Raw genomic sequence first — 14474 nt, 5'->3', positions numbered from 1 at the left:
GTTGAGCGAAAGGAGCAAAACCAGGCGAACTATGTGTACGGCAATGACCAGAGTGTGTGAGAGCTTTCTCTGGTAGACTTGTAACTTCATTGCAATGCAAGGACTTAAAAAATAATTCCCAATGGTCTTCTAAGGCAAAATACCCTCCACAACCAGAGAAAGAACTATGGAATTCAATTGCAGAATGTAGCAGATCATTTGTGTGTGTGTGTGTGTGTGTGTGTGTGTGTGTGTGTGTGTGTATGTGTATTGCGTTTTGGTTTGTTAGATGATTTCTCCCACTCATTTTAATTCTTCAACACAGCATGACTATAGCAAAAATGTATTTAATAGGAATTTATGTGTAGAACCTATACAAAATTATATGCTGTCTCAGGGAGGGAGGGGGGACATAGGAGGGAGAAAGGGGAAAATAATAATCTAAGTTATATGGTAGTGATTGTAGAACACTGAAAATAAATTTAAAAATTAATAAAAAAAAGAAAATCTATCTTACACTACAGGAAAGTAGGGGGGAAGGGGATAAGTAGAGTGGGGGAGATGATAGAAGGGAGGGCAAATGGGAGGAGGGAGTAATTAGAAGTAAACACTTTTGGGTAGGGAGAAGGTCAAAAGAGAATAGAATAAATGGGGGGCAAGACAGGAAAGAGGGAAATATAGTTAGTCTTACACAACATGACTATTATGGAAATCTTTTGCAAAACTATACATATATAGCCTATATTGAACTGCTTGCCTGCTCAGTGGGGACAGGTGGGAAGGGAGGAAGGAAGAGAAGTTAGAACTCAAAGTTTAAGAAATGAAATGTTGAGAACTGTTTTTGCATATAACTGGGAAATAAGAAATACAGGTAATGGGGTATAGAAATCTATCTTGCCCTACAAGAAAAGAAAGAAGATGGGGATAAAGGAAGGGTGGGGTGTGATAGAAGGGAGGGCAGATTGGAAGAAGGGGTAATCATAATGCATGGCATTTTGGGGTAGGGGGAGGGGAGAGATAGGGAGAAAATTTGGAACTCAAAATTTTGTGGAAATGAATGTTGAAAATTAAAAATAAATAAACAAAAAAAAGAGAGATGTTTTGAAAGCAGAAGTGCTTATGATATGGAGCAGTCAGAACGTTTAGAGTCAAAACCCTTCTTCATAACCACATTCGGTGACAGGTAGCTCCAAGGAACAAGCAACACCACCATTTTCTGGTTAGGGAAATGGAGTGTTCAGGAGGTTAGGTGATTTACCCAAAATCACAGATACTAAGCCTTAGAGCTGGAAAATGAACCCAGGGCTTCTGGATCCAAGACATGTGCTCTTTTCTCCTCTGTAATATGACGTTAATTAAATTCTCCTAAGAAAAAGACATGGGGATTCACACCCACTTGAGACTGTTTAAATAAACGGAGCACAAAAATTTTAGGAAAAAAGTGCCCCAAAGCAGTGGTGTCAAACTGAAATGGAAACCAGATTGCTGCATTTGCAGATTGACCTAGAAAACCACAAATTAACATTATCTATGTTGTGTTGCATTTGTATTTATTTTGTTAAACATCTCCCTATTACGTTTTAATATAGTTCTGGACACCCCCAAATTTGCTCTACAGTTATGACCATCTCAAAGCCTTCCTCGAGATGAACTCTGTTATTGGCTTTTGGAATGGGAAAGTCTAAAATAGAGGTGAGAAGCCACGGTGAGCTATATAACTAGAGAGCCAGTTTGTAGATCCCCCAAAAAGCAATGCTCCACGTTCCTCCTTGGGGCTGCAACTTGTCTTCTGCCACTTTCAAACTCTCAAGCTGAGTGTCTTGAGTTTCAGTGAGGAAAGGGCACAGCACTGTAGGTCAACCTTCTACTACTACTGTAGCAAGACGATGCCAAAGATAGGAGAGGGCAGGACCAGGGCTACTGGTGCTAAGAAAAGAAACTGCTTAATAGCAGGCACTCCCTGCTGACCTTAGGAAAATGTCAGCTGTGCAAAATGAGACCAAGACACTTAGCCTGCAACTTCTGTTTGTTCCAAGACCTTAAAAGCAGAAACTGCTAAGATCACCTCTGGCTCCTCCTTGTAGTCATCAGGTAAGTAGGAAATGATCCCAAGAGAATCAGCTCTAACTGCTGACTTAATTGCCAATGTTTGGCTTTCGATCATATTGTTCCAATCTGTGTAATAATGTAGCAGGCAAAGAATTAGGAACCTAAACTATTGTGCCACTAGCAACAAACCTTCCAATATCAGTCAAGTTCCCCTACCTCAAGAGACTCCAGGTTGTCTTTCTGTAAATTGGGGGAAATAGCCACTTCTGCTGACTTCGGAGATATTGAGAAGGAAAATTAATTTGGGTATGAAAGTACTTTGAGCTCTTCAAGAGAGGCAGTACAGAAACCCTAGGTAATCTGGCCAAGATCACATCACTCACCTGCACCGCAGGTTTGGGGGAGTCACAACTCCCCACCTCAATAGTTTTGCAAAAAAGGAACATTCCCAATTGCAGTAGATATAATTTACTTTTTCAAATGCCAAGCCTTTCAAGGACAATACAAAAAATCTAGCCCATAATACCCCAAATCTTTAATTCTCAAACTCTGAACTGTGCAAATGTTGCTCAGCTCTGAAGGCTTAACTTAGTCACTTACCCAATAAGACCCTGCACTGTTCTCCCTTTGTACTTCCCATATCAAAGAAAGCATTACAATATCCAGAATCATGCCCAAAACTCCCACTACCCTTCCAGAGCGATTCCTCCATTTAAATCATATGTTGTCAGAACATGACAACAGCAACAAAAGTAATAATGCTCTATATTTAAGCCCTGGCGGGTTCGAGGCACTTGCTAAAGGGAGCACCTGGGGGCAGTTAGGCAGCACAGTGACAGAAAAGTGCCCTGAGGACTGTAGGAGTCAGATTCGAATCTAGCCTCAAATCTGTGTGACCCTAGGCAAGTCACAACCCCAGATCGCCTCCCCAAAACAGAAACCAAACCAAAATAGTACTTTTACTAACAATGTTTGGACCTGAATGGTTTACATGCATTTATCTGTTTTTAAAGCCACATGAGCCTCCAGCACTCTGCATATACCCATCCCTTCACTTTCCATTATCAGATACAATTTTCGAGGTTCAAACTTAAGGATTTACCTTGTTCCCAGAAGCATCTTTGCCTTTTCCTTCTTCTTCTACATGGAAGCGAAGATTCTCCAGCAAAATGATAGAACCGTTAGGTGGGTTAGCACAGGCTTGCTCCACTTCTGGACCCACACAATCTTTCAGGAACAGAACATCTCTGGAAATTAAGAGAAGGATGCAGAGATCTGAGTGGACTGAAAGCTAGGAAACTGGTGACAAACATGCCTGCCAACATAGTGCACCCAGACTCCAGCACTTACTTGCCCAGCAAGGATTTGAGCTCCGCAGCCACAGGCTCCAAGGAGTATTTGTCAGGCATGGGGACACCATCAGGTCGGCCCAAGTGGCTCATCAGAACAACAGACTTGGCTCCATTATCCAAGCAGTAATTGATGCTAGGAAGAGCAGCCTTGATTCTGCAAACCAAAAAGGACAGGTAATACAGAGATCATTCCTACAAGTTAATAAAACCTTGCCCTTCTCAAGTCCCTGCATATTTCATCCTCTCCTAAAATTCTATCTAGAGTAAGTTACATTGTATCCTGATCTCCTGATTACCAGCAGACTTCTCAATCATGTGTCAATGTGGCAGATATATAAAATACCTGAAATGGATAGATTCAAGACGGTGGGTAAGGGGAGGGAGACTTTTTTCCCTTCTTAAGACACGTTTTAATTTGAAAAATAAGTTCGAGTCAGAAATGTCAAGGAAATTAAAATAATGCCATTTTGTGTGCCTGTTACTTTGTTTGTTTAGTAACTATGTATAAACTGATATACATAATGTTAGCTCATTTGGTATATTTAAAACCTGGTTTATTTCTACAATAACCAAAGTGACCTATAGAATTTGCTTTTTACACATTTAAAATTGTTACAGATATAGTCAGACAACACTAGCTAGAAGGAAGTAGAAACTTTAGAATAAAGGAAACCACTAACACTATAGTCAAAGAAAGTTATGTTTCCTGGATTTTGTCTCCCACAGCATCAAAATGGATCCAAAGTAAGCAATTCAGAAAGAGGGGGGACCAAAATTCATTAGAGTCAAGAATAAGAAGAATATGGCATTTGAAAGGATCTTTGGGTCCATCACATTGGTATCCTCAGGCAAGATTCCATGTCAGACATAAGTCGAACCATGAATATAAATTAGATTTGTAGGTGGAAGAACAGAGACTGATGGAAGAAGTTGAATGAGTTTAAGAACTAGGGATGTTAAGCCTAGCAAAAAGAAAACCAAGTTGCTATCCCGAAGACAGAGAGGAATTGATTTACATTTGGCCACAGAGAGAGCTAACAGCAATAGGAGAAAGTTGCAGAAGCAAATTTTGGTTCAATAAAAGGGCAAAGTTCCCAAGAGAATGGTTCTAAAATAGAATGTAGCATCTGCATCATAAGGAACTGAAGTCCCAATTGGTGGAGTTGTTCAAGCAAAGGCATGGACGCCCACTTGTAGAGGATGTCTGCTCAGGTACAGCTGGCTCCTCCTGAACCCACCAATAGGCCATGATTCTATAAATATGACTTCTGTCATATGAAACTTGGTCCTATCAGGGTCACTTGCTAACCTAACACCAGTCTACATTTTTTTCTGATCTTCATTTTCATAAATTTCATGGACTTCTGAAAATGGGAGGACTGCCAAGACAAAGACAGATTTTTTTAAGCCTTTCACATTATTAGCTTGTTTCTGAATTTGGCATCATTTCCAAAACCAGACTTCTTTTGTATATTCCAGAAGATGGAGGAATCCAAAGAAGGCAAAATGAAGAAAGGATGGGTGAGGCAAAGGCCTCATTACCTCAGCGCAGTCATCCCTGTACCCAAAGCCTCAAGACTATATTCTACAACATCGGAAAGTATCTTTCCAGCATCAAGCTGTCAAATGTAGGGTCATTTATATTTATGTCTGAATCTTGGAGCCAAGAGCACAAATTATTCTTGCTTTGGAATAAAATTTGGTCAATTTTTTTTAAAACAATGAAATGTTTGTAAATAGGTGATTTTTCCTTGGGCCACCTAGGGGAAAAAAGCCTGATTTAAGTCTACTGACTGATTCAGGTACAGTGAATGCTAGAATATGTAACAATTTTCCTAGTATGTATTTTTTAGATACTATTTTGGCACAATGATGGCCAGGAAGCAAGACATCTTAAGTGTTCATCATTCTCAACAGTTAAAATTTTCCCAGTGGGGAGGGAGGAGGCACCTCCATAAAAACAAAGGGGGAAAAATTTCTCTCTTCCCCCAACCTGGAATTCTTTTGGTTTCAGTTATTTTTTTCCATCTCAAACTGTCATATCTCCAGATGATGATACTACAAAGCACACTGGGAGCAACTGGATGGAAAAGATGAGTTTATAGTCTAAGCAGCTCTCCTAAAGATTCTATAATGCTACTTTTTGGAAACACCTGACTTTTTACAACAGATGTTCTGAACCTGGGGTCAGTGGATAGATGGGGGGAAGGAGAATGGAATCATGAACCTGGATTGGGGAAAAAAATTTGCTGTTGTTCAGTCATTTCAGTCATATCTGACTCTTTTGTGGTTCTCTATTTCCTTCCCCAGTTCACTTTACAGATGAGAAACTGAGGGCAAACAGGGTGTGACTTACCCAAGGTTCTACAGTCAGATTTGAACTCAGAAAGATAAGTCTTTCTGATTCCAAGCCCAGGGCTCTGTCCATTGGGCTACTAACTTCCTGTTTGCTTTGTAATTCTATGCATTGAAAATCATCGTTCATTCATTAAACATTTATTAAGCACCTAAGTGCTAAGCGCAGAGGATCCAAAGGGGTAATGACTCTCATTATTCTAAGAGACCCACAGATTCAGAGGGCCAAAGGGCTCCAAGCCACAAAAAGGGTGAAGAGGCCCAGCTTTACACATTCCCTCCCATCCCCGAGGGACCTCTCTGTAGGGAGACTGGAGGGATCTTACCTCTGGTTGTTAGTTATCTCTTTGTTCTTCATAGGAACGTTAAAATCCACCCTGCAAAGAACAGAAGTTTCAAGGTCAGGCATCATGAACTACCATGAACAGGTGGGCCGGAGAACCTTCTTCTATCACCTGAAAGTACCAAAGCCATCTTAATTCCTAAGATGCCAGACTTCAAGAAGAAGAAAAGTGGAACCATCTGTGCCTAAGCAATACACATCAATGTATGGGTACCGTATTGTTCTGAAGGCAAGCAGATGTATAATGAATTATTTCACTGGGGTAATCTGCAGGTGATCAAATCGCTGCTCCCTTCAAGTCCTTACAGGTATGATCACTGAAAATGAAGGCTCAAGCATTCAGCAGGGAAATTAAGAGCCTTACTAAATGAATATCACTCTTCCTGGGAGTCTTCCTGGGATCCTGGCACAATGTTCACAAATTATCCCTGTCCAATGACATCAAAACCAAGACCCCAGGCCGGCCCTTTCACTTCAAGGGGAGGTCAAGCCTACTTTACAGATAAGAAAGCGATTCTGTAATGGCCACATATGCCAACCCAAAAAGCATAACACTTTCCTGGTGCTTGTCCTTAAAACTGAAATCCCCCTACCCCCTAGACCAGGGCTTCTCTGCCAATTTTAAAGAACCATGAATGCTTTTTATTAACAATAATGACAGATTTTTATTGTAAGGTTAAAATGAGATGACCTGTAGATTTCTCAGGACTCCTTGGGACCTCAGCCTATTTCACAGAATAGAGCCAGAGCTGAAAAGGGCCTTGGAGGCCTGCATTTTACATTTGAGGAAACTGAGACACAGAGATTAAGTGACTTGCCCAGAGTCACGTAGCCAGTAGACCTTCCTGTCTGACTCAAGATCTCTATCCACTATACCATGCAGGTTCACAAGTTTCCATCTGCCTAAAAATAGCAATATGGGATGGTGATGTTTCTCTATAAGCAAAGAGCTTTAAAGGTTACAAAGCACCTCACACATGATCTCTGTTGATCCTAAGCACTCCATGAGGCAAGTGTTCTGATCTTCATTTTACAGAGGAAACAGGCTGAGAGATATTCAGTGGTCATCCAAAGTATCTGAGGTGGGGCTCTAATGCAGGTCTCCTGCCTCAGTCCATTTGAGAACCTAGAATTGGCTGCTCTTTTAAAAATCCAAAACCAAGTTCAGGTAACTCAGAGAAGGTAACTCAACCCTAACTAATAGTTGGCTTTCCTTAACTTTTGTTGCTAGTGGGGGAGGGGGAATATTAGGAAATGATTGGTGTCAAAGGGCATTAAGAATTTTTCATAAAATCAAGGGAAGACAGTAGTGGCGGAAAGCACAGTCTTTTCTTGAAGTCAGAACTCCATTCCACAAGACTAAGAAATGCAGAACTACATCAGGGGAAGGAGGAATTCTGGATCCAAATGTATATTAAATGGCAGCCAGAAATTCCAGAGTGATTCAAAATCAGGAAATGAGGAAGAAATTTCAGCCAGAAAATAAAACCTAAAATCAAAATTAGCAGAGTAGGAGAAATCAAGTGGCTTGACTTAGGAAACTTTTTTAAAGACTATATACTGCTGAGGAAAGAGATCTGTATCTTAGCAGGTGGTTTCAGGCAATCTGATCAGATCCCAAGCATTGCCTTTTAAATACCACAGGAAAGGCACCATGCCAGCTTCAGTTCACATTTCAAAGAGGATGAAGAGTAGTCTATTTTAATGGTTCATTTTTCCACAAAGTATGCAGAAGGACCATGATGAAAAAGCTAAGAGCCGGGCATTCTCCCCACCCCCAAGAGTGCTAAGGCTTCCCTCTCCTCCTCCAATAAAGAACTCCATAGAGGAAAGAGAAGTGAATTACTTTCTGATCCACTAGAGGGCCACAGTGTCAAGCAAGAAGTTTACATGGTGGATTCTGACACTCTCGTCCTGCTCCTAGCTCCCATAGCTTCCCTTTTCCTCATCAACTCCTATAGCCTTACCTTTCCTGTTTTCTCAGACTCACTTATTCATCTCCTTCCTACCTCCCAATCTCAAGCTATGCCAAATGACTAAAGAAAGCCTCTTCATTCCATGTCTTCTCTGGCCCAAACAACTGAAATCTCAACTCTTTTCTAGCATCGGCTTCTTGTATTGGTGAGAAGGGGGGATGGCTTCACTTCCCTAACCTTTTGTCTCTTCCCCTGTAAAATGGTGGTACTTTCTCTTCTGTCTACATTACAGGAAAATTGTCAAGAAAGTGATTTTAAAACTGTAAAGCACTCTATTAATGCAAGGGAACCCTATCTGATTAGATAGCAAGGCTTACAGAGACTTGTTTTGCCCAGTGTTTTCAGATTCAGGGGGTAGAAATTTTAGAAGGGAAGGAAGCATAAGAGAAAAATATCTGTTTTTAATGGGAAAAGCTAGGAAAAATGGTTGCTAGGCAGAGATATTACTTTAAGATGGCTGTGCAAAGACAGGCCAGGACACTAATACGCTGTTAGTGGAGCTGTTCAACAATTCTGGAAAATATTTTGGAATTATTTTTTTTAAAACTCCCAACTGCTTGTACCCTTTGACCAAATACTGGTCAAAGGATACATCTACTCCAGTAGCCACAGAAATAGTTTTATGGGGTAGTAAAACCAAAGAAAAACTGGAAACAAAATGGGTGCTCACTGAGCAAGGAATGGCTACATAAATTATGGCATATGAACGTAACAGAGTGTTTTACTTTGCCTTCAGAAATAATGAATTTGAGTAATTCAGAGAAACATGAGAAGACTTAGATGAATTTGATAGAGTAAGGTAAGCGGTTCAGGAGAGTAATATGCATGACTTATCATAATGCAAATGAAAATAACATCAAAACAATTCAAAATTCTAAATGATAATAATGACCAATCCTGGCCCTGAGAGCACATGAGGAAACATACTTCTCTCCTTTCAATAGAGGTGGGGGACATTACAGGTGCTCAATGTGGCATGTGCTATCAAATGAAGGTGCTGCCACTAGATTTGGCTTAACCGATTTTTTTTCCATTTTTGGGGGGGAGGGAGGCTTGATGTTTATTAGGTGAAGGGGCCATAACCTGTGACGGTTGTGATGTAAAAAGCAAAAGATATAAATAAAACATTTTTTAAAATACTAAGATAGCTCCAAATCAGGGATGTGCTGACATTTAACAACCTGCATGTGAACAAGACATGCTTTTAAGTATAACCTGCATTATTCAAAGTTTCTCCATCACTTTCTTTAATCTAGCAGGTCCTGATTTTGTAGAGTTGACTATTAATGATTGGCACTCTCTTGAGCTGGATCAAGCCCTGATCTAAACAGCACTCTCTTGCTACCAGTTAAAAACAAGCCAGTTCTGTTCTCATTCTTACCCTTGCAGACACTCCTGTAAATGTACAGATGTTTCTCATAACTGGTCAGGTGTCAGAGTTCACCAATAATACCCAACCAGCAGACCCCATGGGACTAATCATCATCTCTTTAAAAGACCTATGATGTGTTGTTCAACTTTCCTTTTACTATGCTGAGGCAGGGGCATGTGGGTTGGAACAGAGAACACTGTGTTCAAAGGCAGGCAGATTCATGAAGTCAGGTGACTAATAGTGCCATGTGCTAGCCAGAAACTCAAAAGGAGGAATACACACTAGGTCTCTTGATGAGGACCAACCCCAAGATCAGTCGCTCCAACCTGCTTCTTGAAGATTCCTAGGTCTATGGAGTAGCACAGGCCTAGTTTTCCTCTTGGCTCCAGCCCTTCCTCCACCTTCCCCTCTGGACTGCCATGTACAGGTTTCTTACTCATATTCTCCACCTCACTTTAAATCATGTCTCTCCTCCTTCACCCTAAACAAAAATGGGGCTTGTCTTATATCTAGAGGCCTGAGGTTCATAATCTTAATTCTCTAGCAATATGGTATAGGAAAAGGCCTGGGAGGGAGAAAACAGGTTCTCTAACAAGTCACAGCCTTCCACCTCTACAAAATGAAGTTTCAATGATCTCTAAGCTCCAGTCCAGTTCAAACTGCCTAATTGCCCGATTCCCATCTCTATTACCCCACACAAGCAATAAATCTTCTCACTGGAACACATGCAGCAGACTCAGAAAATTAACAAAGGTGCTGCCAAATGAAAAAAGAATGAAAATCTTTTTTTCTCCCTTTAAGTCTCAGTTTCTCTCTCCATGGCTTCCACTCTGGCTTCCATTTTCACCCAGAACACATCCTACAGATAGTCTGTCAGGTTATAGCATGCCAGAAGGGAAAAAAAAAAAAAAAGCAAAGAAAATGAGGAAAGAGAGGTGCTTACAAGCTGGTGAAGAGTTGTGAAGGGAAAGGAAATGACACTGCATAAAAGTGGCAGCAGAAAGTTTACTCAGAGAGTTGGGAAGACTGAAGGGAGCTGTAGTGACATGGCCAGTGAGTCACTAATTGGCTGCACTTTATTGACCAAATTTTTCAGCACAAGTGGTCGTGCTATATATCCCAAATATTATTCAGATTTAAGTCGGGACCAGAAAAGTGGGCAAACTTCTTAGTTCTCTTGGCTGAAGAGGAAAAGCAGGTGGTCAGGAGATCGAGGTTCTGGGCTGCTGCCAGTAACTACCATAGGAGCAGAAAAGCAAAAGGGAATTGTGCTGGCAGCAAGCACATGGTTGACTGGGCCTACTGAAAAAGTGGGCCCTGTCCCACAATCCCAAGTGTGATTCATTGTTCAAAAGACCTACACAAATTGGCAGCAAACGAAACTTCCAGACCTCTTCTGCAGCCAAGTAAATACAAAGTTCTTGATCACAACCTTTGGTGAACAGAGGCAAGGTCCTGCTGCTTCAACCTGCCTAAGGTTCCAACAGTCAGGAGACCAGGGATATAGATCTGCCTCTCCCACCTACTAACTGGGTGACCTTGGACAGGTCAATTTCTACTGGGCCTGGCTAATTCCCCTCATGCTCTGGCTTAAATTAGGAAAAACTTTGAGCCCTTTGGAGGAAGATGCTTATCCTATCAGATCCAGGGGAAAAGAAACACATTCTATTCTCAACTCCAATCTGGTTAGTTCCAGAAATCAAAGTTCCATTTTTATATATCTAGAAGCTAAAGATCGAGTGTCTGGTGCTGCAGATAGAAGCCAGCCACCAGCTTGTAACCTCCAGGCCTCCATCCTTCCCCACTTCATGCATGAACCAAGAGAATGTAGAGGTGACCTTGAGAACCCTTGAGCCTAGAGATGGGGTGAGAAGCGAGAAAGGAAATTTAAAAAGCCTCCTAAGATGATTGTATATGACCCTCTACCTTTTTGTGTCTCAGGCAGAAGTCTCCAATACATTACACAAGGATTTGAAATTCTCCGTTATCTAGGAGGGGCCCTTATATAAAACAAAACAGCTTACAGATTGGTTTGCATGTCTCCAACTAAGTCAGAGAAATGTGGACATCAGGAAATGTTTCTCAGAGGTTCTAGGCTGCCGGATGATTCTGACAGTGAATGGCAACACAGGAGAGGTCATGTATGGCCCAACTTAGCCAGAGCTAAACTAGAAACAAGGAGCTAAGCAAAATGATCTCGAGTCTCAGCCAGGATTAAAATCTGTTACAGTTCATTCTCTGTTTCCAGATAAATGGCCTGCAATGCTGAAGGAACAGCACGCTGAAGGGGACTTTCCCACTGACCGATGTCTGTTAATACCCAAAAGGTCAGAAGATCTGCCCAAACTGGGAGAGGACCTGGACAACCAATAATCACATACTAACCTGTCAATCAAGCATTGCCCACAAAGGGAAAGATGGCGCACTGCAATGCAATATACATATATGGCCTTCAATCTAGGGACTCTTTTAGACCATGAGAAATCAAACTGTCTCACAAATCAATGTCTGGCTGTAGTTTACTTTTATGAGCCCAGATTTTTTTTGGGGGGGGGTAAGAAAGGACCTAAGAAGTCATTCTATTCCACCCTCACATTTTACAAAGAAATTGAGGTTCAGAGATGTGACTCCCCAAGGCAGTAAACGGCAGAGCTAGGTTCTCTAATGCTAACTGAAGCTCTGTTCTAAGCCATCATTCTGGTTCCTTTTTTCTACCTAACACCCTAAATGAAGGGGGGGGGGGGGGAGTTCAGAAGATTCGAATTCAAGTCCTGCTACCAAGACCCAGGGATAAAAAAAATCACCTCGCCCTCCTGAGCTCCAGTTTTCTCATATGCAAAGTGGGACTAGCAGTACTAGTCTTCCTAACACCCAAGAATGCTTCGAGAAGCAAATTTACATAAGATACTTTGTGAGCAGCTCCAGGAGAGAAGAAATGCTTGGCAAGAGAGTAAATGGGGCATAGGAATTTCAACAGAAAGGAGGAAAAACAGCTCTGAAAAGAGTGCTGCATCTGGAGTCGGAGAACCTGGGTTCCATTCCCAGCGCTCCCATTTTCTAGCTGTGGGACATTGGGCAAGTTTCCTTCCCGTCTCTGAGCCGGAAGTTTGTTCATCAATTGCAGGGGTTACACTATATGACCTTTAAGATCTACCCCGACTCTAAAACGATTATGCTACGATCCTGCATCCACATTTCGATGGAGGGAAGAGTTGGACCCAGGAGTTCTGGGATAAAGGGTTTACCTAAAAATTACCTCGTGTCACCCAATCCTCCTCATGTAAATGCCTCAGCCCGCAGCCCAACCCAGTCAGGCAGAAGGCTTGTTACACAAGCTTAGCGGAACATTACCGGATAGCACCCGGCACCCCCACCCCCACTTCCATACGTCTTAATTGGGACAGCTTCGAGGCGCTCTTTTCTTCATGCATCCTCAATTTCGATACAGCAGCTGAAAAAAAAAGGTGCCTCCTTTTCTCCCGGGGGTGGGGTGGGGGTGGGGGGGAAGAGGGGCTGGAGGCTTGGGGGGAAGGGATTCTTTATGTAATACATGGAGCCACGTGGGCCCCGCTTGGGGGCAGGGGCAGGACGGGGATGACCTTCCGAGGGCCCCCCCAGGACCAGGGGTCCCAAAGGGCCCGCAGGGTGAGGCCAACGCCCCACAGGGTGAGGGATCCCGAGCCCAAGGAGGCTGCCCGGGGCGGGGGGAGGGAGACAAGGAGGGAACGAGCCCGGGGAACTTAAGACTCGGGCACCAGGGATGCCCACACCCTGACCCGCCCGCGGGCTCACTCTGGGGGCCCCAGAAGAGGGGGCTCCCCGGAGAAGGAGCCGCCGACAGTTATTACCTCATGATGACCCTTTTCCCCTTCAGGTCCACCTTGTCCAAGGTCAGTTTGCTGGAAAGAGACATGTTGGCGGTGAGGAGACAGCGGGCTCGGCGGGGCGGCGGCGGCTTGAGCTCGGCTTGCCGGAGTTAGGAAGTGCTCTGCACACCGGGGTCAGCGCCTACTGCCTAGTGCCCAGCGCCGCGCACCTCGAGGAGCATCCCGAGAGCCCGCCTCCCTCCCGCCGCCCCGCCCAGCCTGCAGAGGCTCCCGAAGCCCCCATTGGCCAGGGCCGCAGGCAGCGGGCCCAGCCATTGGTCCGGCCCGCCCTTCGTAAGGCTGGTGGGGTGAGTGGGAAGGGGTGACGTACGAGGCAAGGCTGTCACGTCCCGCACGCAGCCCATTCCGAGGGAATCCAGCCGGCGGCCTAGGGAGGGGCCGAGAAAGAAAGAAAGAAAGAAAGTGAAAAGCTGCTGTCTGGGCTGCCGCCGGCCCAGCGGAAGTGGGCTGCGGCCGGAACTGGGCTCCGGGATACCAGCCTGCCGACAGAAGAGGCCGCCTGCAGTCCGTCAGCCAGCGCTTAGTAGGCGCTTCATAACGGGCCAGGCACGGCGTGTGCAAAGAGCGAAGCCAAACGGCCTCTGCCCTCCAAAAGTGATGCTGTCTAGCGGACAGAGGGCACGGACGCGGGCCCTGGGCTCTCCAAAGTTACGGAGGACACCCAAGGCCCCACGTGCTTCCGCTGACGGAAACCAAACAGGGCAAATCACGCTTGACTGTTGGCCTGGGGCCTGACTGGAGTTTGGTCGGTCTGGGGTAGTCCACGAATAGAAACTTCCTCCACCGCAGAAGCAAATGCAGATAAATAGATTTGGTGGATTAAAAACAGGTCAACTACCAAATCAGTCATGACTCTGGCAGTTCTTCTCACCTAAGCAGCAAATCAGTGTGACGAAGACGGAGGGCACAGGGCACGTGGGGCACAAGAGTTCCTTCTCTGAGACGCCTTTAGTCTGAAACCTAAGGCAAAAGGATGAAAAACCCAATCAAGTTGTCTCCCCATTATTTGCTTCCCTCATGCCCAGCCCTTTCAGAGACCTGAAATGTATCCTCAGGACCATGCTTCAACCAGGAAAGTCTTCTGCCTAGTCCACCATTCTAGGGCAGCTCCCTCTTCAGACACTCAGATGCCCTGTTCTCACCATTAACCCAGATCCTCTA

General features: G+C 43.9%; 1 protein-coding gene across 1 annotated transcript in view; it reads right to left on the bottom strand.

Moving 5' to 3' along the window:
- The window catches only part of PGK1 (phosphoglycerate kinase 1), a 28623-nt gene extending 15115 nt beyond the window's left edge, over nucleotides 1–13508 (bottom strand). Inside the window, exons 1-4 of the mRNA XM_072626050.1 lie at nucleotides 13275–13508; nucleotides 6062–6112; nucleotides 3379–3534; nucleotides 3131–3275 (exon numbers count right to left, since the gene is read on the bottom strand). Of these exons, the coding sequence (XP_072482151.1) occupies nucleotides 3131–3275; nucleotides 3379–3534; nucleotides 6062–6112; nucleotides 13275–13339 (417 nt within the window). The 5' untranslated portion in view covers nucleotides 13340–13508. The remainder of the gene's footprint in view (nucleotides 1–3130; nucleotides 3276–3378; nucleotides 3535–6061; nucleotides 6113–13274) is intronic.
- Between the last annotated feature and the right edge of the window lie 966 nt (nucleotides 13509–14474).

Source organism: Notamacropus eugenii, chromosome X (assembly GCF_028372415.1).
Source record: "Notamacropus eugenii isolate mMacEug1 chromosome X, mMacEug1.pri_v2, whole genome shotgun sequence".
Taxonomy (NCBI): Eukaryota; Metazoa; Chordata; class Mammalia; order Diprotodontia; family Macropodidae; genus Notamacropus; species Notamacropus eugenii.
This window is presented reverse-complemented; position numbering and strand designations above follow the sequence as displayed.